The 22,935-nt window shown below is 37.7% G+C and overlaps 1 protein-coding gene across 1 annotated transcript; it reads right to left on the bottom strand.

Annotated features, from left to right (window-relative positions):
• Positions 1–243: 243 nt before the first annotated feature.
• Positions 244–13,852, bottom strand: LOC134533863 (probable E3 ubiquitin-protein ligase sinah). Its single transcript, XM_063371565.1, has 2 exons — positions 13,676–13,852; positions 244–1,948 (listed from the first exon to the last, which is right to left on the bottom strand). Coding segments are annotated over exons 1-2 (801 nt in total). The 5' UTR covers positions 13,678–13,852; the 3' UTR covers positions 244–1,149.
• Between the last annotated feature and the right edge of the window lie 9,083 nt (positions 13,853–22,935).

Genomic DNA, 22,935 nt, shown 5'->3' with positions numbered 1-22,935 from the left:
ATGCTAATATTAAATGGTTTATCTATTTCTCATATAATCTAGAACACAAATTTTGTTTAAATAAATTTGCGTGTAGAGCAATAAGAAATATAATTGATTTAATAAAGAACGTTCCAGAATGTTATGACACATCGGAGAGTGTAGTCTATTAGTGATTCGTCTGATAACATTATAATTTAAAACATGACATTCATCAAAATACTGTTGAAATGGTGCATAAAGACTTGTTTTCAACGAAATAAGGAACTTTTCATAAAATATTTATTTGAAACAAAACTGAATGTTATATACATGATTTATTATTACAGTTTTAGATAGTGAGTGAAAACACTTTATTCGTTTTTGAACTGATTTGAGTAGTAATTTCTGAGAAGACTTATAATATTTACCAGAGGAAGACGTTGACATTCATAGTTTCTGGATCGACAACTGGGCGGTGACGTGATCCGAAGATCCAACGAGAATGTCTGAAATGGAGCGGCGGAGATAAACAGGAGCCGTGCAGTCTGTCGGTACTAGTCGGGCAATAAGTGAGGATGTGATGCGAACAGTTCCTTTTCTGAAGGTATGGATTACGTTGGCGACCGGACAGCAAAATTCCTAGGCGTTTTTATTTTCATAATTTATTTACATACAATTTGTACTTTTCCCACCAACAGTAATTTATACTATAGATGTCATGTTATAATATTGTCTTGTTTCCTTTTTTATCATTCTGTACCCGGAATTCGGAACGCAGCATAGTTTCTACGAATATCCAGTTATTTGGTGCAATTTTTCGGAGGTTAATTCTTTTTAGATTTACTGTAAATCTTTTGTAATTTCCAACAGTGTGCGACAAACAGTTTCCATGCGATTGTTAGACTTGCACAAGACTGTATCGGCCTCTTAACAATTGAAGATTAGTTTAAAATTCATCCACAAAAAATAAGCTGGCGATGAAAAGTACAAAAATTGTCGGAACCAATTTTGATTATTTTGAATCATGCCAAGAAAGGTAAGTTTCAGTACGTTATAAAGAATAAAGTTTCTGGATGAAACAAGAGAGAAAGTTATGGAAGGGAAAGTTGACCAGGTGCCATAGTGAGACACCCGACGCACGGCTAGAGCGCGGACGTAATAAACAGCGGGGCGGGACGGAGCGGCGGCCTACAGCTTGTGGATGGCGAACTTGTAGCGCAGCTTGTCGCCGGACACCAGCCTCCTGACCAGGCAGTCGTCCAGCATCACGGCCTGCCCGCTCTCGTAGATGTCCTGCTCCTCGCTGACGTTGGGCACGGCCATGTTGGTGACGGCCACCACCTTCTTGTTGGCGGCGTCGGGCGTGTAGACGGTGACGTCGTAGCAGAAGTCCGCCGCGCGGTCCTTGGCGCCCACGTGCGTCGCGTAGAACAGGTGCTTGCGCGCCTCGGCCTTGTAGACGCGCGCGCACACGAAGATCTCGCCGTGCACCAGCGCCACCAGCTCGTGGTGCGAGTCCGCCGCGACGTCGTAGCTCCAGTACTTGGCGGTGACCTCGTCGGTGGAGTCGAACTTGTGCGCCTGCTCCACGTGGAGCACGAGGTCGCGCAGCACGCCCTGCCAGGCGCACGCGTCGCCGCGCGTGCACGAGTACACGCGGTGCAGGCAGTTCAGCTCGTGCTCCTTGCGGTCCTTCAGCAGCAGCATCTCCGCGCAGCCGGCCTGCGAGTTGTTGCAGGGGTAGTAGATCTCCTGCGCCACCTGCTCGGCCAGCAGGCAGCGCGTGTCGGCCAGCGGGCCCGAGCACTTGGGGCACGCCGTCGTCTTGCGCCGGCACGCCGAGCACAGGCTGTGGCCCTGCACGCACTGGTAGATGTCGTCCAGCATGTACTCGGAGCAGGAGGGACACTCCAGCAGCGCGGACAGCCGCCGGCTGAACTCGTTCCTCAGCTCGGTGCTCACTCGCAGGGAGGCCATGGCGGGCGACCTGCGCGCAGACACACACACGTCACACACCGACTCTGCACGGCCTGGATGCTACGGTCAAATAAAACCAAGCGGCCGCCGATAATCCAAAAAATATATATTTAATTCATGTTAAATTGAATATCAAATTATTCACGAATACCACATATCTTTTGAACATTCGCACTCCCCTAAAACCAATGCAAAAAAAAAAAAAAATTCTCGAAAAGAGAAATTTTAATTTATCAACATTTTTGAGATTTTTTGGCGGAATTTTTCCCCCCCAAAAAATGGAAATTTTGGTGGATTTTGAGGAGTTTTGGGCAAATTTTGCCCAATTTTGACCAGTTTTGAAGGTCAAATTCAAGGTAAAGGTCAAAGGTCAAGGTCACGACCATCCAAGATGGCCGCCGTGACGTCACAATCCAAGATGGCGGACCGACAATCACAATCCACACCCTGAACCCTGCGCTCGGATGCCCATTTGTATACTACTATTTTGTGTCCAGCTGATCGTCTGCAGGACACGGTGTCATCCCTAACCCGCACTTATAAACCACCGTCAGTCGTTGTTAAGCACCGTTTACGCAGACCTAGACTACTTCCCATCTCCTGCCAATCTCCAACACCAGTGATGCACCCAATACCAGAGTTCACGGAAACTGGGGGAGGAATCCAAATTGGCCCATGGAAAAGAAAACAATAAATCCCAGCTTTTTTCCTGGGGTGGTTAAGCGGAACTGCGGAAAACAGAAGTCAGTGATGGTAGAACGGGATTCGAACCCAGTTCCTCTCATATAAGATGTGTTTAATTTGTTCGAATATTACAGTTTGTACTCAAAAAATTATAAATCGAGGACAAACAAAATCATTTAGGAAACTAAATCTTATTACGAAAATCCAGATAGCAACGTTATTTTAATACCTATTATTGTGACAAATTAAGATACATTGGAAATAAATTCAAAAATATTCTTAGTTCACAAAAAGTATTCTACTATCTAATAATTGTTTGAATTTTACTTTCATTGTCCCACAGGTAATGACGAAAAGTCTCCTGACATAAATACCAATATGTGCCAATTATCACATGTATACAAATGTTAAATTATGTTATTTCATAATTTCATTGTTTTAATGGAAATATCTGTGGACCTGATATTTGTGTGTAGGCATAATATTACAGAGTGTTTTCTTACTAAAATGATTTAAATAATTATTTTAGCCTTAGTCATTGCTATTTTGTTCGGTATGTCATAGCGAAAACGCGAAGACTAGACAAAGAAAGATGAAAATGCAAACACACAGAAAACAAGTCAAAATAAGCCGATGTCCAAAGTTAAACGTACAGACAGCACAGAGAATTCCGTGGAAGGAATTAGTCAGAAAAATATCACAGCGCAGACGAACACAGTGGGCTGACAACGACGAAACAATTGCAACAATAATAGTAAATACAAGAAAACATCATTGGCCAACAAAGCGTCAACAGAGAAGCCCAACAGATCACCCGGAGACACACCAACAATACAGCGTCACACACGCGAACCCAGCGAAGAAATGAAGATATTTGGACAACACAACGACGACAGCACATACACACACACACAGAAGACTTCCAAAGACAAAACAGTTGCAACTGGTCTTATGGACAATGGTATGAATTTAGCCTTTATATATCTCTCTCTCTCCCCACATAATAGCGCAAATTTCGCAGGTGTGTAATAATGATGTCTAGCAATGGCGGTCCTAGAATTGGCGGGATTCTGGGCCATGTAATTAATTCTATGGTCACATAATATTTCGAAGTTAAGCCTTACCGGAAGGAATGGGGTGTATCGTATCGCCGACCAGCCCTCCACCAGAAAATATTAAAAATAAACTCTTTAAAACAACCTTTTTTTTAAAGCCAACTTAAAATTTCGATGATGTGGTTTGGCTAATTATTTTAATAAATTTCGATGTTCTTTCCTCGGATTGGTTTTATGAATTCTTACGATCAATATTACTGTGAAATCGCATCATTACATCAGGCAATACTTTTATTAAAGTTTTTTTTCTAATTGTAAATAATGAATTGAAATATGCATTGGCACTTTAAACTACACGCTAATAACAATTGGAGTTACCTTTTCCCATTAATAGCAATATTATTAACAGAACAATAGAAAAACAGGGGGGAATAATGGGGTGTGGATGTGTCATGAACACGGTCGTGTGTTGTACGTGAATACGTGTACGTAACATGTAATAATTTCTATACAAAATATAAAATACGCTATTTTATGTATGTTATAATCATGTTTGAACACTAAGTAGACGCGTATATGCCGACATTATATATTTTTTTAATTTTAACACCATATATATTCATTGTAACTATTTTACACTAATGTTTTATGCATGCAATCGATAGATTTTGACGAGAGCTGACGATTGAAACTGAAACGAACGTCGTAGCTTCTCCGAGTGTCAAAAGTTATACTAAATGGAAATCTCGAAACGCAGCAAAATCACCTCAAAATGGCGGCGCTTCATCCCTCCACCGCACGCGATACGTCACAGTCCTCACTTAGCGTAACGAATTCTTTGATACTTCAGCTAATCAGTGGTGTAATTAAATTTTGGATTGAGATGATAGACATGTTGCTGCAACACCAAACTGTATCCCCCGATTTTGTTATCATTCGTTTTTTTTTAATTGCCTCCCAATGTGGAAGCAATTTAAAAGACGTATTCACGTCAAAAAAGGAACTGTGCTGGCACGGGGCCCGACTTTTCCGCCCCTGGAGCCACCTCTGATGTCTAGCTGTGGCCGAGTCCTCCACCTACATCCGGGAACTGCAAGGACGCATGCGCGTCCGCCTATTGGAGCAAACAGGTTGCTCTGCGCCCCTCGTGCGTCTTTTTTTTTTTTTACTTTTTCCTTCCACCGTGCAGAACATTCGAGGACAGCAGTGACGCATGAGAGCCATTGTCGAGTGCGCGAGCACCTTATCAGGAGATAGGCGACAGAGCGGGCGCTTAAGGCGGGGCGACGCGTTACGCAACACGTGGCGCGAGGCGAGGCACGGGAACTGTGCCTCGCCGGGCGGGTCGAATATGGGAAAAAAAAAATTCTCCAAAGGGTATTTCTTATATATGTTTCTGTATATAAATAAATATTGTACATTCTTCTTGCCTACGTTTCCATTGTTCGATTATTGTAGTTTATATTATAAAAAAAATAAGTAACGTTATCTTAATCCCTATTATTGTAAAATTTTAAGACAAATGGGAAATAAAATTTAAATTATTCTTAGTTTACAATTTTTTTTATTATCTCAAGGTTTTGGTTTTACTTTTATTGCACCATACCTTGCCAATTTTTGTGTTTCTTTATAAGGGAATTAATTTTTTATATTAATTTTTATAATGATTTTTTATAATAATATATGTTAGATTTTATTTATATTTTTCCAACATGAAGGTCTCTACAGTTGAAATTTATGGAGAAAGGAAACCACAAATTAAGCTCAAGTAAATTTTTTTTTTAAATGCTCGTTTGAATGCTTGCCGAGCCTAAAAGCACGGGAGCTTTATGTGATCCTTAACTTAGCAAATTACTGATGTGTATGAATAGTCATCAGCTTTAAGGGAAATGGTGGCTGAGTGATCAGATCAAGTCCGACAAAAATATATTCACGTTAAAATAGTTGGAAACTGAAATCAGTTTCACTTTGTTTATTTTCAATGTTGATTATTCGTTTAGTCGTCTACGATTAGTACCTCAAGGACTAAATTACGACATTACGTATGTTATCGAGCCGTTGTATTACCATTTAATTTATAGCCTCTGACTTAACTCGTATTTACCTATTCCCTGATTTTTTTTATAAATTAAAATTTGTCTGACAGTCCCATGGTTTCCCGGTTTCTACTGATGAGTTCGCAGCTGTTCGCAGTGCTATGCCGATTTCTCCCGCAGAACGGGCGGATTGCGATTTTAAACCAGATTTTTTTTTCTCGAGGAAGACGTCAAGTTAAAGGTAAGGTGACCGCACACGCAGAGAGACAAAGGTCTTCAGACGAGGCGGTTTTTGGTTGATTCAACTATAGTTGCCTGGTTGACTCTCAACTAAGTTGACTGACGTGTGAAAAACCTGGCTGGGCTGGTTTCACGCCAGGCAACTAGTGGAATCAACTTATCTCCCCAACGGGACGTCAGTACTATGTTAGAAGTCGTGAAAGCAGGAACACTTCTACTCGATCGTTTGCAGAACGAAAAGAAAAAAAAAAGACGAAACCCAGTCGAAGAAAAGCGTGGGTTCATCCGTTGTTAAAAAAATTTCCTCCAAGATTCACTCCTTTTGATTTTATCGCTGTACTCCTCACAGCTCATATCCCATACTGCGGGACTGGGTACAGACTGCTCCACATTGGAGCCGACAGCTGGAACGCCCTCCATCACGACCTCGGTGGACTCGATCAGGAGTGTCTTGTGCTGAGTCTACTGGTGGGCGGCACAGGTGCCTATTGGCCGCCCGCCAGAGCGGACGGGTTGACTGCGTGTGAAGGGGTTCCCAATCATCTGCTACATCGCTACACCCCTTGACACCCGTCCGTTTCAACCAGTGGAATAAACTAGTCGCCTCGTCTGACAGGGGCCAAAATACCTCCCCGTGGGCTCCGTACCACTTGATTGCCGACTCGGCGCTCATAAATGATGACTCATATTTACGGGGTGGTGGGGGGGGGGGTGGGGGGCGGCTGGATATTTAACACGTAATTTTAGCCACACGAGCGTGACAGCTTAGTGGTCATGGCTAATGAGAAACTTATTTTCTGGAGGAATCTTTCAAACATAATAAAAAAAGTACCTTATTTAAAAAAAAATTAAAACTTTTAAAGGCTATTAGTCAGTTTCTTTACTGACTGAAGATTTCAAATAAAACTGTATGACAGGAAACATTACGATCTTTCGAATGGCTCAATCGGTTTTGTCGTGGCTGCAGTAGGCCTATATCGTATTTTTAATTATTAGGGTTTTCATACGGAAAGGCAGTGAGGAGTAGAAAAAAAAACACAAAATGTGAAATAACTATGGAAAGAAGGGCTTTATGAAAAATGTTAAAAAAAAAAGTTTTATTTTTCTTTTGAACTGTAGAATTGATTCCAAGTGTTTGGCCATTAAATAACGATACAGCAGATATAGCATATAATTTCTCATCGATTATTGTCACGGAAGACGGTAGTGTCGAGAATTAACGTTAACAAACGCCTAAATGTCCTGCACTGCAACAGTAATAGACGCATGTACTCATGCGCACACACGGAGAAACCATGAGTGAGCATTATCTTACACGCCATGCCTCTTCCATGCGGAGTTCACGCACGGACACATATAAACATGCGATACAACAATAAAAATGTAATCTTATCGATAGGGGCAGTTTATTTATCTATGAGGATAACCGATCAACACGTGAGGGATTTTACCACGACGAACTCTGATATCGCAATAGTAAGGTGTCATCGTTGAAGGTTCGGGTCCATGCCGAGTTTCAGACGTGAACTAGCTTCAAACAGAATGTTACCTAAGATTTTAACTAACAACAATTTATGAATTTGGCTTTTTAAAAGTCACGAAATTGTTCTCTTGGCTTATAAAGTTAATGTAAGCACCAACTTAAGTACGCTGTTACGAAATTTTACCCTGTAATACACGTTTTAGACGTCACTGACTGTCATAATTTGCGATTCGTCATTTTCTTTAAAAACTCAAATTCCAATACACACGAATCATAGTTCTCTTCTTAATTCCCAAGCTGATTACATTAGATCATATCTTAGTCCAGTGACGCAAACATGATATGAAAGTGGATGAACCGACACGTCAACAAATTTATAGATTTGCTGAGACATCATTTACAGAATTTTCGCTATAAGAATTTGCCAGTCTAAGTAAAAAAAAAAATTAACCAACATCAGTTTCTTAGCGTCAGTAAATTTAGTTTTCATTTTCTAAACTTCACTCACTCCCACGCAAGCTTTGACATTCCTTAAATTAAAAACAAACTTTTAACTGTGGTAATTTTCAGTGTTGGTACATTGTACATTTGTACATTTACATAAAAAATAACTGTATAACTACACAATAGCGTTTGCAGTAATATTATTTTGGTTCGGATTCTTACCCGGGAATTTATGCTTTGTGTTTTCCCAGTACCTCCAATAGTTAAAGTTATTTGTAAACAGTTCCCTAAATAGCTTCCCGGTATTAACTGCGCACATCAATAAGTACAATAAAAATATTAAATCCAATTATTGAATATTGGATTATCTTTCTATGGTTTAAAAAAAGTTTGCTTGATTGAAACATCAATTAATTATATAAAACTATACGCCAATTTTCATAAGAAATACTGAGTAGTATCTCAAAAGAATGTATTTCATATATACAAAAATAACCATAGCCATGTGTTGTACAAAGTTACACTATCTTGATTTAATACAATTTATTGTATATACTAAATTGCAGTTTTGCACTGTTTGTCATGGGAAAAATTAATGGAAACAAAATAATAAATAAAAACTAGAACATAAACCCACAGAAGACAATCCTAAATCAGCTGATGACAAACAGGAAAACCCAACGATTATACAACAACGACGACAGCACTTAAATATCAGACAGCACAAGAATTCCGTGTCGTCGATGTGTTGTCCATATCAAATGTTTCGATTCATCGAAGGGCTTGTTTTCTGTGGAGAAAATCTCTCACTTTTATTTCTTATTTTGCTTTTAGGAATGTTTCCTATGACAATGAGTGCCAAACTACAATGGTGTATGTCCAAGAAAATATGTTAAACCAAAATTTCTTATTGTATGAATCATTTACATAACGTTACAATATTTTTATTTAGTATTACAAACTGTTTCTTGGCAACTGGTTGCCAAAGGAATCTTTTGTAAAAGTATAGATAGTTATTTTCTGTATTTACTGTGTTTCAAGGTAAAGTTGTTTTCATATATAAGCAAATTTGCATTAATATTTCTGTTACATTAAAAAAATAAATATATTACAGTGTATAGACACTTCACTCGGTGTTCTATGTGTAATTTATTCATAGTCACAGTTGACTGTCACATCGAAAACCTCAAACATTCGCTATCATCGTTGCACACACCTTTGAAATAATATGATACTCCCATTTAACTAAACAATTAGCACAAACCAAGTCTCGTTTTCCAGTCTATTTGAAAGTATGGTTCTCACAGCAAGTGAAAAAAAAAACGAGACATATCAGGCTACATTTCGTGAGCTGACTACTTTCACAGTGAATTTCAAGGGACATGGGTTCATTGATATCACATAGATTTTCATGTATTCATACCTTTCTGTCACTCCTGACACACTTTCCCTTCGCCTCATCCCCCCCCTCCTCCCTGAGATGTCAATTTACTTTATCTTATCATAAGGTGACATTCACATACCTCTGCTATAGTCTCGCAAAATACCTCAAACTCATGTAAGTGCCAGATTGGATGATATCTTTTAAATTAACTCACAAAAAATTGACAATTGTGCTGTTTTAACTTTCTAGGCTAATGCGTATTACAAGCCCTAGGAACATTATTATTAGTTAATTTGATTTTGTGTATTTGACGGTACGCTCAAAAATCACATTCAATTTGGTAGAAATTTCCTGAATAGAATACTGGTTAAGTCTTATTTATTTCGGACAGAAAACCACTCTGAAAGTTCGAACTATTTGACGTAAAGAGGTTGTAATCTCAGTGATAAATGTTATCACTTGGCGTCTATTATAGAATGACGCGCTAGCGAGCACGTTTTATAGTTACAATCAGTTGAAGATAAATTTCAATTATCTATTTCAGCACAGATAATCGACGGAATTTTAACTGCGAAAGAAAAATTTCTTAAGACAATATACTGGCTAGCGAGTTAACCTTAACGGAAAACTAAACTAATGCGTGAATGTCAGTTGGATCATTGAAACTGTGTCACGAAGGAGGTTTTACGTTCAATAATTTGACATTATTTTTGTTTTATTATGCTTATTAATGTGAAATTTAATACTGGAAAGAAATTCAGGGAAAGGTTTACAAACAACTTCAATAATTGGAGGTACTGGGACAACACTAGGCCCCGATTCCAAGCAACTAACGCCCTGGGAAGATAGCGCACCCATTACTTCTACAGTTACCCCCAAACATCCTAATAACTCTTACAAATTCAAGATTATTTGTTATCATTTTTAAAAGAGTACATTATGCAACTAAATACTAGGTTTTTTCGAGACATAGACTGTTTGTCATTTTTCATTTAATATATTTCCTTTGCAACGTGACTCATTCCCACACAGTAATTTTTTTTATAAGGGGAACAGAAATAATTTTTAAGAATATAGATATTTGAAAATATGTAAATTTACAGGAGAATAACTGTATCGCTCAAAAAAAAAGTTCGCAATAATACTGGGTTCTGATTCTTGCTCGGGCATTTATGCCTTGTGTTGTCCCAGACAGTGACGTAGCCAGGATTTGTGTATGGGGGGTGTTAAGAAGCATGCCCCCCCCCCGTATTAAAGCGTGGGGTCCGGGGGTCCTCCCCTGGAAAAATTTGGATTTTAAGGTGTAAAATAGTGCTATTTTAGCACTTTTCGGTTCTTAAATTTAAATATTGTAATGGTAAAAATTTTATTTATTTTAATATGAAATTTGTTTGAGTGATGAATAAGAAATTAATTAAAGATTTGGTTCTAAGGGGGGGGGGGGTTTGAACCCCTAAAACCCCCCCCTGGCTACGCCCCTGGTCCCAGAACCCCACATTAAAGTTATTTGTAAACTGTTCGTTGAATAGCTTACCACTATTAATTGTGAAAATTTAAAAGCATTATAAATCCAAATAAAGTCTAATAGTTGAATATTTGAGTTATTTTTTTCAATGGTTTAAAAAAAATATGAATATATAAAACATGAATAAAAATGTAAAATTATGTGCCAATTTTCGTAAGTGTGGTAAGAAATATTCAGTATTGTTTCCAAAAAAAAACGTTTTTAGTGCTAAAATAGCTATATTTTTAAAAATTTGCAAAATTTTTCTTGTAGTATTACAAAATATTTATTGGTTACTAGCTTCCAAAGGAATATTTTGTGAAAGTACAAAAAATTTTCATCTTTGCATTTTCATAAAAATTCTTTGTGTTTCCTGGTGAACTTAAAATAAAAGTTTTAGCCATAAACAATCTTATCACTTAATAAAAATTTTGAAACTGACATGAGCTAGATATAGAGTTTAGAGACTCAAAAATTCACTAAATAATCTGTTGAAAAAAAAATAAAATTATTTCGCACCACCGGCGATCTCCGTTTGAATACTGCATTACGAATATTCAAACTTTGGGCATCAAGGCTCAGTCTCACACGCTATGTTGATCCTTTTATTTTTATTTCGTTATTACTTTTTATTTAAGGACTATTTATAAAATTTTAACACGTTATCTCCCTTGCGTTTGAGGTTCTGCCATAAATATTTTAAACAGTTATTCAGAAAGTGTAACATCATATCTGTAAAACGTCACGCAACTGATAATCATTACAAAGACTTGCGCAACTTTTGACCCTCACGAAATTACACTAAGTGAATTTCTGTTGAAAACATTTGTGTCAGAACAACAAATACAAGGGACATATCGAGCTAAAATTTTAGAAATAGTCCCTAAAAAAAAAGTAAAGACGAATAAAAATGTGGGCGAGTCTTTCAGTACTTTCCAGCGATTTGTAACACCTGACCTCGCTAACGAGAAAATTCATGTGTTATCATGTTGAAAATAAACCCACAATACGAAACTCGTGCTTCAGACACAAGATTTAACGTAAAATTATTAAAAAATAAAGCTGAGCCTGAAAAAACATACCTACGTGAATTGTGTTTTCAACTACATTTCTTGACGCGAATCACGCGTAGTTTCTTCACTCGCCGCTAGAATTCGCTGCCGGAGTAGCTACGTCAACTATCGAATCATTTGATTGCAGAGCGAAAATTTAAAATGTATAATTAAACGGTTCCAATAAAAGAAGAAAAAAAGACTTAAAAAAACCCAAACTCCTGTTCTGGAACTGAATTACGACAAGGAATTTTATTAAAATACTGCCCATCGTGTTAAAATTCATTAAACAGTTAATACGACATTTCCCTGTGTCATAGTGAAGTATGATTCATTCCGTTCGCCTCAGATGCCACACATTTCCGTTCCACTACCGATGCCGTAACAAGCTAAGACGTTATTTAAATGATTCATGCAATGGGTAATTTTGATTTAATGCAATTTTTTTTGGACATTAGCCGTTGCAGTTTTGCACTGTTTGTCACTGAAAAATTTCCGAAAAAGAAATTAAAATATGAAAATAAAAAAAATAACAGTAAACAATAATGAATCAGCTGATGTCGGACAAACGGAACCAACGATGAAACTAAACAAGTATCGTGGACAACACAACGACAACAGCACGGACAAAAAATGTCGTTGTGTTGTCCATAATACTTGTTTATTTTAATCTTTGGTTCCGTTTGTCCGACATCACCTGATTCAGTCTTGTTTTCTGTGAATTTTTTATCTTCATATTTTAATTTTTTTTAATTTTCAGAATTTTTCTAATGACAAACAGTGAAAAACTGTAATGGCGTATGGCTAAAAAAACTGCATTAATAAAGGGTTTGGGTGGCGCGTGAAGCCTAAAACTGGCATTCTAGAGGATCCTAGTTCGAGTTTCTTTAAGCCGTACTGCATTATGTATCATCACGGCAAGCTATGGTCTATTCCTCCCCCATTACCCATGATCTGAATAAGCGTGTGTTGTGGTCTCTGATAACGTGCTACCTCCCTAAGAGGTCACTACAAATTTGAAGAAATTGAAAAGCAGGATAAGTAATTGAAAAGAATTTCTGGAAGACGCAACACAAAAGGGGGGAAAGAATTTATATAATTTTAAAGTAATTTTTTATAAGAAAATGTGAATTGTTCTAGATTAATAATATTATATATTTTGTATTATAAACTAAGCATTAAGTATAAAACATAGTTTGTGTACCATAAAATTATTTAAGGAAGATGTATAAATTTAGTGCAAAAATTGCTGTACCTTTTTATCTTTCGTAATGCATGTAGGCCTGAATATTATCTTCGTTTCTTCATATCTTTTACTTATCATATTCTTTCCAATGTCATTGGTAAATACCACAATGCAATGGTTAAATGTAAAACTGACTTATGGTGTCTAACATAAAAAAGGTTCCGCAGAATTTATTGTATGATAAAATTAATAAATTAAGATAAAAAATTACCATCGAAAGTAACCGGTCCATACAAAGTGAAAAACACTTTCTATCAAGAGGACAACTACGTCCATATCTCTTCCCCCTAACATAAACGTTAATTAATACCGTAGGCAAGATATTTTCAAATTCTACGGGACGTATCGACAGATCGGTCGATAGTAGACTCACCAAAAATGTTAGTTAAGACGACAGAGGTGGCCCTATGATTTGCTGTGCCCTGCACCATTTCCTTTTGCGGGGGCCCTAATATTCGGGAGAGTGTCTTCACGAAAGAATTACGTTTTTAACGGTAGGTTTTGTAGATGAGAACCTGTTTCGGGCTGGCTATCAGGTCGCAGTGATGTCTCAGAGGCGAGGTTAATGCTCCTGGCTGAGAAGGGGAGGTCGGGTGCGCAGGTACTCACATGGAGGAAGACGTGTGACGAGGAGAGGCTCGCTCGCTGCCGACGAACACCGCAATGCGCCCGCCCGAGAGACGCCGGCGCGCACACGCACGACGACCTTGGACGTCGACCCGTCACGCACTCGCATCCGGCTCGTCGACGCTGATAACCGGGCGTCGCGACGCCTGCCCCGCGCGCAGGTCGCCCGACGGGACACGTTGTTCCAGGCAGAGCCCGACGACGCCTCAACGCCTCCCCCCCCCGGGGGGGGGGGCAGTAGCGGATCCAGAGGGGGGGCTAAGGGGCTCAAGACCCCTCCAAAAGCATCTGGGTCCACTATTGTTTTAGGGTTTGCCTTGATAAAGCCTAGCCTCAGCTGGGTCAAGCCCCTCCCAAACCAAAATCCTGGATTCGCCACTGGAGGGGGGGGGGGGGCGCACCACAACGTCGAAATACCACAACGCCGAACGTACAATAACGCCGAATACCATAACGCCGAATGTCAAAATTGACCACAACGCCAACAGCTAGAAAACTTCTGTGTACCACAACGCCGAATTACCACATCGCCGAAATACATCAACGCCGAAAAATGTAATTGCAGGACTGCCACAAAGGTTACGTTAGGTAAGGTTAGAACACAAATTCATTCAGTTGTTTTTTCATTTTGCTCCTGTGACCCCCTTCCCCGCAAAATCATTTTTCGGCGTTGTGGTACACAGCAGTTTTCTAGCTGTCGGCGTTGTGGTCAATTTTAACATTCGGCGTTATGGTATTCGGCGTTATTGTACGTTCGGCGTTGTGGTATTTCGGCGTTGTGGTAACGACCCCTCCCCGGGCAGCACGCACTACACCGAAAGTCATTTTACAGAAATTATGGTCTAATGTCTTTCTGTCTAGTGCCTTTCGATATACGTAGTTCCTTTCGGTCTCTTGCCATTCGGTATACATAGTGCCTTTCGGTCAACAGCTTTTTTACACAGCTCAGACCTATTCCCGGCGAGATAAATTTTCAAAATTTCGGTCTAGTGCCTTTCGGTCATTTGATCGACATTTCGAAAAAAAAAAAAGACTTTTGGTCTAGTTCGTTTCGACCTAGTGCCTGTTCGCTATAGCGACTTTCCGTCTAGTACCTTTCGGTCAACTGCTTAAGACATATTTCCTAGCGAGAAAAGTTTTCAAATTTTCGGCCCAGTGCTTTTCAGCCATTTGATCGAAATTTCGCAGAAGTCTAGTGCCTTTCGGTCTAGTGATTTCCGATCTAGTGCCTTTCGGTATAGTGTCTCTCGGTCAACTGATAGTTGCCGGAGTTAAGACATATTCCTAGCGAGACCTTTCGGTCGAGTGACTTTAGGTCTAGTGATTTTCCGCCTACTGCCGCGTCCCCGGTTGTAACAGCTCACCTCGCACCCTCCCCTTAATAACATACTGTCCTCAGTGATATTTTGAAAATATTTTTTATAATTTCCCCGGGTGAGGGGGGGGAGGAGGAGGGGGTATACCCACCTATCCCCCTACCGCGGCTGCCACTACCACTCTTAGTTTGCGGGAAACCAACGATTAAAAAATATCCCTTTTGAAAGAAACCGAACAATAATCATGATATTTCGCGCATCAGTTTGGAATGATTTGTGGGAAATTGAGGGCGGTTATCGCGTCCATAACACGAAGTATATATATATAAACTTATGGGATCTATGGACCATGAAACGAAATATTATTTTTAATTTTTTTCCCGAAAGTCGCACCAACACCGAGAGAAAGGTTTGTTTGCCTCAACAAAATATTTGTTTATATATGGCGAAATAAATATGTTTTGTTAATTCAAACAAATATTTTTTTAGTAGGAAAGATTCTGTTGAGCCAATAAAATGATTTTGTCAACTCAAATGTATTTTTGGTTAGGAGTAACAAATTATTTTTGTTACTTACCGAGTTTGGTTAAACTAACAAAATATTTTGTTCCACTAAGTAAATATTTGTTTCGCCATATATAAACAAATATTTGTTTGATTCAAACAAACCTTTTTTCTCTGTAATGGTGACGGCTGCACTAACATCAGCAATGCAAGTGAGACGGAGCGTCTGGTCGCCGGACCAGAACGCGTCCCCTGCGTGATGTCCTTGCGCCGTCGACGAGCGTCCACACCTGTTCCGCGGGCCGGTCAAAGCTCGGTCAGACTGACCAGCGGGCAGTTCAGGATGGCGGCAGTTCGAGCTTCGTCATCCTCTTGCTCACCGCCTCACGTCGCCGAGGTTGCGATTCGTGATGCAAGACAGTTGATGCTCGCGGTTTTAACCGATGCCGTGACCGGGACTCTGAGGAGAGGGGAGTGTTTTTCAACGATAGTGGCACCGTCACCTCGGATTATTGCGTAAAATTACATTTCCAGCCTTTGTATTCAGAAAACCAGGAGAAAATACTTACGCAGAGTATTTAAAGCACATCAATAAACATGTTGTCAGATTAGGTATTGTCTATATTTAATTTTATTAATATTTTGTGCCATCCAACAGCTGGGGGTGATTTACAGAATGTCACAAAAAAAAAAAAACACACGAATATTAATATACAAGTTGAACATACACGTGGCAGCATGACATGCAGACAAATATACATTTTACAAAGTTCATAAAAACAACCACGTTCTTACACGTCTGTCTGTTTCCCCAAAATCATAAAAAAAAAAAAAAATGCAAGCATTTTTTTATTTTTTTATTTTTAGTGTACGGTTCGTAATGTTTCTGTAAGTGCCTATACACCCAGTAAGACAAAACCACACAGCAAAAGATATTTTCAGGAATCTCGGGAGCCATTTATTGACAGAAATGTTGTTGGAACACAGGAAAATTCATCAAAAAACTTCACAAAATGGTACACCTGAAGAAAATACCCTTCACTTACTTTCAGTCCAAAAAAGGTTTGTTTCATTTTTTATTTACCTTACGTCCTTATTATATCTTATGTTTTATGTCCTTATTTACTTTCGGGAACGTTATCATATATTGGGCAAGATAACTTTTGAGAGAATAAAAGTTTCTTTTTTAACTCGAAATATTTATTCAACAAAGAAGAAGATCTTTTTGAAAAGAAACCTGTTAGGGTTATTTCCTCTTAATGAATTTAAATTAATTAAAACGTAATAATAGCATTTTAATCAAGCTGTAGCTAAGAATTCACAGAATAAATAGTAAAAAAAAAAAACCTTATGCACTAAAGTAAAAGAAAACCGAGTTTTCAGCGTAATGGAAAGATGATGGTAATGAGAGGACAATGCATAGGTAACAGATATTATAAAAATGAAAATGGTTGTAAAATAAATAAAGCAAAAACGTAGGTAACGTTATGTTTAATATTCATCAGTGTTTGGAACTTATAAACGCTCCCGTATTTTTATTGCGAGTTTCATGTTGGAAAGTTTCGAAAGGGGAGAGAGTGGTTGTTGAAAGAAAAAGGGAGTTTGTGTAATTTCGCTGTGGCTTGCAGAGTTTGTGTTGTATTTTTTTACGCTGCATGGGTATGAATAAGAGACAGTATATCCAGATTCCAGATTAAGTGGAATAAAATTACAACTATATTTATATTCAATCACATTAATAAATATACCAAATTGAATTTATAACAATTTTTCGCGCACATAAATATAGTACTTATACTTCGAGGACATTACAAAAGTAGTTCTGCAAAAGCCATGATTACCCTAGACATCATTAAAGAATTGGGGTTGGAGAGAAGCTTAAGTTTTAAGGTCATAAATACATGCCTGATGAAGCAGTTAATTGCATACTTATTTTCTACCGGCACTGCTGTCATAAAACCTCCTTTAAATTAAGTTTGTTGATATATGTGAAATAATTAGAAGGTATAGGTTGTATATGTTTGGAGACATTCTAAATTTCAGTTTGCATTTTAGAATAAGTTAGTATTAGAAAATTAAAATATGTATTCAGAGTTTTCTCAAAATATAATATTTTCAAACAGACCAAATGTCTTTAAAAGATCGTGAACAACGTACCTATAAATAAAGTAAAAATGAAATATTACTTAAGAAAGCTCTGAAAGAATTGTTGATTTGGTTTAATCTCACAAAAAAAATCACGATTAATCTATTTTCTTCCTCCCCCAAAATTTTTAAAAATCACAACTTAAAAATTATTTCAGGAATATTGATAAAAATATTACACATATATACAATTTAACCTCAATAACCGTACAAAATAATTATACCATTCATTGCCGTTTTGTCTGAGTGTGATGAGTTTATTTCGGAGAAATGTTCGTGAATGTAGTCTATTAGCGCAGGTTGGCATGCCTGTTTCTTCTCAGATCTAAACGCAACCATGCACGACCACCTGAGCGAGTACAGCCTGAACTAAAATTGCGTGTGATACGCGTAAGGAACTCATAATTTAATCAGCTGCATGATTTAAGCTAAGTCCCACGAGAAAGTGAACATCGTGTCACATAGCGATGTTTAACAACAAAACAGTAAAATTTTTCTCTCTTAGAATCACTAAAACATCATCGCTGTCTCTGATTTAATCGGGTAGAAGCTAATTAACGTTCGTTTCAACACTGCTTTGAGAAAGACTTTAAAGTGCATTACACTGAGCTAAATTTAGCTATCGATAATATCCAGATCCATTTGCAGTTGCTATTTCAGTATATGCTTAAGTATATAAAACTATTTGGAAGCTACTCTAATTGCACATTTTAAGTACTTATAAACGCATCGAAATGACATTGAGATTAATATAATTTCTAGAACATTGGAAATATAATAAATTTGACACATTCAAAATTAACAAAAAAATAAAACTTTACTTCACATTTTTAATCACTGAGGTTTAAACATAAAATAAAGTAGCATACTTAAATAAGAAAATTTATATATAGATTAAAAATGAATTAACAATAATTTAATCTTAGATATCTTTCCCAGGACTTACAAATATGTGTATCAAATTCGAACATTGATAGAAATTTTACAATTTATTCAGATATGATACGATGGATATTCGTAAAGTAAGATTCGTTTGGTCATTAGAACCAATAAACTCGCGAGAAAACATTTTATTGACCATTGTAGTTTACTACATATCTACGTCACATTTCCACATAGTCACCACTCAGTTCCAAACACTTTTCGTAACGTTACACCAGTTTCTTTAATCCCTCTGCATAGCAGTCCGCTGCCTGGGAATGAAACAGACGCCTCGGCCATAGGCATCATGGACTTCTAATACGCAATGCGTGTAGCCTAAGTACAGGCGCTCAGTAAACATCTCCGAAAAACGTTTAAGCGATCTCCGTACTAGAGTCGAAAAATGATGGCTACCGTTTTTTTTTGGGACGAAAAGGGGTTAATTTTGGTTGATTTAATGAAACGTGGGTCAACAATTACGCAAAAATTACAAAATTGCGATTGCCATCTGGTTTAGTTTCCAGGTGGCGAAATTCTATGCAGAGGGGCTAAAGAAACTGATGCAGCGTTGCGAAAAGTGCTTGGCACTAAATGGCAACTACGTGAAAATTTGAAGTAGATATGTAGTAAACTAAAACTGACAATAAACGTTTTTCTCGTGATTTTATTTTTCAATAACTAAACATTACTTACTTTAAGAATATCCCTCGTATATTTCTTCTTTTAATGTTGAAATAACACTGTTATACATTTACATATCCGTAACAATACAAACTATAATATTTACATTCCAGAGTTCCCAGGCTTCTCTTCAACCAAGATGACGTATTTAACTTACACATCGTTAGAAATTAAAAAAAAAAATTGACTATTATCAAATGATACTCTTGATGAAATACAACAATAATTTTTTTATTTCTAAAATTCTCATTCCACAGTTTCTTTGAGAAAAACTGGAATGTTTCCGATAAATTAAACAAAAATGGTCATTGTATTATAAATTTGTGTCTAAAACGTCTGCGCTATATTGTGTATATATGGCAACAGAGCACACTGCATGACACAAAGAAAGCACTGATGGCAGAAATCGTGCATTGGAAAAAGAGTAAAGTCTAAATTTAAATAAACTCTGCAAACTAAGGACGAGACATGCTACAGGAGAACTATTCAGGCAGGCAGGAAACGTGAAAACCGCCACATTTTGTCAGTGATGTAAATTTTATTTCGTTTATGTATATAGTTTAACGTTTCCTTGACAGCAAACTTATTATACATGGAAACATAAAAAAATCAGGGATCAGGAGAAGGAACCATCACAGATTTTGGTTGGCTTGGTATCAGGAAACCTTGGTTAACAGGAATGAGAAATATCAGATTGGTATTATAGCCCAGGTACTAACGAGTATAAACCAAGCGTTTTAATACTGCAACGCATTGCATGAAAAATAATTGATTTGTAGCAGAAATTATTTGTGTGTATTTTTGGCTAGATTTTTTGTATTATCTTATTTATTATCATAAAAACAGATAAATATGAGTTAAAGATTAAAGGAACTGCATGGACAGTAAGTGTTCACATGTTACTGATATTATATGTTGTGCCTTCACGGGAATAAAACATTCCGAATCATCCCACGCCTTTACTTTCCTTTACGACGATCTCTCAGACCCAGGCGAAACTGCACTCGTTTATTGGTTACAAAGGAAAAAAAAAATCAAATCAGCCTCTTTTAAGCCGCAGGTCTCTGCATTTTCTACCTGCGTTCACCTGGGCGTGTTATTGAAGCCGGCGCTCTTAATGGTTTTCACGTTTCCCTGTTTCGCCATTTCGTTATTTCATAACAGGCTTTCGTCCTCCAAACACAGGCGAGTCGCTTGATAACAGCGCTGTGCTTTTAACCTCGCTGTCACCGGCAGGCCGACGCGAAAGCTCCAGCGACCAATGGCGAGAAGGGGAGGGGGAGGGGAGAGCCAGTGTGTGTGAGAGAGAAAGCAACACCGACACCGGATGTGGATTTCGCATTGTCAGCATATTTTGGTCGCTTCCACGCTTTCCGTGATTGATACGCGTAGCCCCGAATACGAGGAATATCATTCCGTTCCACAGGCTACAAATCTGCTTTTCCTCTACGTTAGTTTGTACGATTAATTAACTGAGTTATATAAAGTCAATTAAAATACTCATAAAATAACAAGCAATCCTAATATTACGCTCTGACAGATATTTTAAGCAACTGTGCTTTGTTCCTGAACATAATTAATTTATCCTGATTAACTCGTCAAATTGTTGAACAAAGGTAAACCAATAACTTGCATAATAATTACTACATTCACGTTTAGAGTATGATCCTACAGTAAGCATGCAATGTAAATATACAACACAATATTCCTAGGACCCAATATACAAAATATTTTACGTAAATCATTCGGCCCATAATTGCGAGTTCACAACTAAGTTTCCTTTAATCATATATTATCAGAATATTCAAGATAATTTTTAGCATTTTATATTTAAAATAAAAAAAATGTTCTGTCACAAAATCAATAATTTTTTGTGGTGGTGTAATTAATTTTTCATCTAAATATGTATTAAACATTATGCTAATTTAATAACTCTTAGTTAAATATAAACGCTATCAGCATGCGAATGATGTTTAATTATATTTTAATTGCCTGGCTGTTCAATAATTTTCACCAGTGCAGCGATACCCAGTGCCAAGCAGTTGATAGCAAAACAAGTTTGGCTATAGTTAAGTTTAATGATAATATCTGGAAGATTTTTTCTATCATTATTTATAAGAATACATACTTCATGAATACATTTTTACGATTCTTCTTAGCGAGTTACATTTACGTTATCAAACAATCTTTTAGTATTAGCCTTCATATAGGCACATTTTGTTTTGCTAACCAATTGCTATCCCAAGTGAAATCATCTTACACTTTATAACATACACTCACTACATATACTAGTACCACCATGGTGCCAATCAGTTGACAGGAATGTCTAAGACACGTAAATCAATAGTGCCAAAGCAACGGATCGCGAGATTATATCAGACGGTATTCATGGCCAATTCTCATGATGTGGAGGGCTTGTTGGAGACTGGGCTTCAAGTTTGCAGATGCTAAATGTATTTATGTCCTAGCTGAGGCTCAAACCTAGGTTTTATGGCCTACAAGTAAAGCATGCTGACCATGAGAACCTAAATATATGGCCTAGCATACTGAAGTGCATAAATGATTTCCAAATTAAATGTTCTCAATGTAATGGAATTCAAACCAATGCAATAAAATCAAGTCAGCAATTTTCTGTCCCTCGAAATTCAATATTGTGTAATGTAAGCTTTTACTGTTGGGGCAGTTTGAATGCCTGAAAGTTGATTGCAGGATATTTAAGTTCACGAGTTGTACCATGTAAATGTTACTGCACTAAAAATCATTACGTAAATCTCAGAACTATTACTCAACAGTTTGCACATACTTAAATTGTATATTTGACAAAACGGTTCTTTCTTATGCTATTATTGGGATTTATTTAAGATAGCATCATGCAATATTTTTCTACTGATACGGTAGCAGCTTTTGTGAAAAACTTCATGTGTTCATGAGTCAAATATCACGCGTTGCTTTGCAAGTGACACTTGGAAACAGGTACCACTGGTATTAATTTTGATGTACGTTGAATTTGAGATAACTTGCATGAAGCATAGCCGACTATGCTGTATTGTCGCTAACACTTGGGCGATATATAGATACTATATGTACATCGAAGACATAAGACACGATGCCTACTTTTGACAAATTCACTTTTAACCAGAAACTAGACCACCGTTTGACATATCTGCGATATGTCGAAAATTCATAATTTTGGTTAGAAAATAGTTGATTAAAAACAGTGAGGTACAGTTTAAAATTCTTTAACTGGCTTCATGAAAAATATGGTATATGTGACATATGACATAGTATCTTATGCCTCCGAGTTACATGTAAATCGGAGACGTTATTTATAAAAGGGGGGAGAAGTGAGAGAGAAGAAGATTGGATGAGACACGTCCCCCCGTCCGAAATCCCGAAAAAAAAATCTATCATTCCCACCAGCAAAATAAAAGAATTTGAAAGAAAACTGTGGGAAAAGTGGTTATATAACCCCCCTCCCCCCGGAAGTGAAATTCTGCGCATGTTCTTGATGTGTATTGTCTGTGCTCTGCAGACGACAATGGTTCGTTAGTTTGTGCCACGAAGAGTATATGAATAGCATTGTAAGACTGCAGTTTAATTTGCCCAGTTGATCTGGCCGCACGGAGTCTCCCCTCCACAGCACAGACTCCAGCGAGGAACTGCCATTCAGGCGCC

The sequence above is a fragment of the Bacillus rossius genome, chromosome 7 (genome assembly GCF_032445375.1).
Source record: "Bacillus rossius redtenbacheri isolate Brsri chromosome 7, Brsri_v3, whole genome shotgun sequence".
NCBI classification, from domain to species: Eukaryota; Metazoa; Arthropoda; class Insecta; order Phasmatodea; family Bacillidae; genus Bacillus; species Bacillus rossius.
The sequence above is the reverse complement of the archived record's forward strand: the minus strand, read 5'-3'. Positions and strand labels throughout refer to the sequence as shown.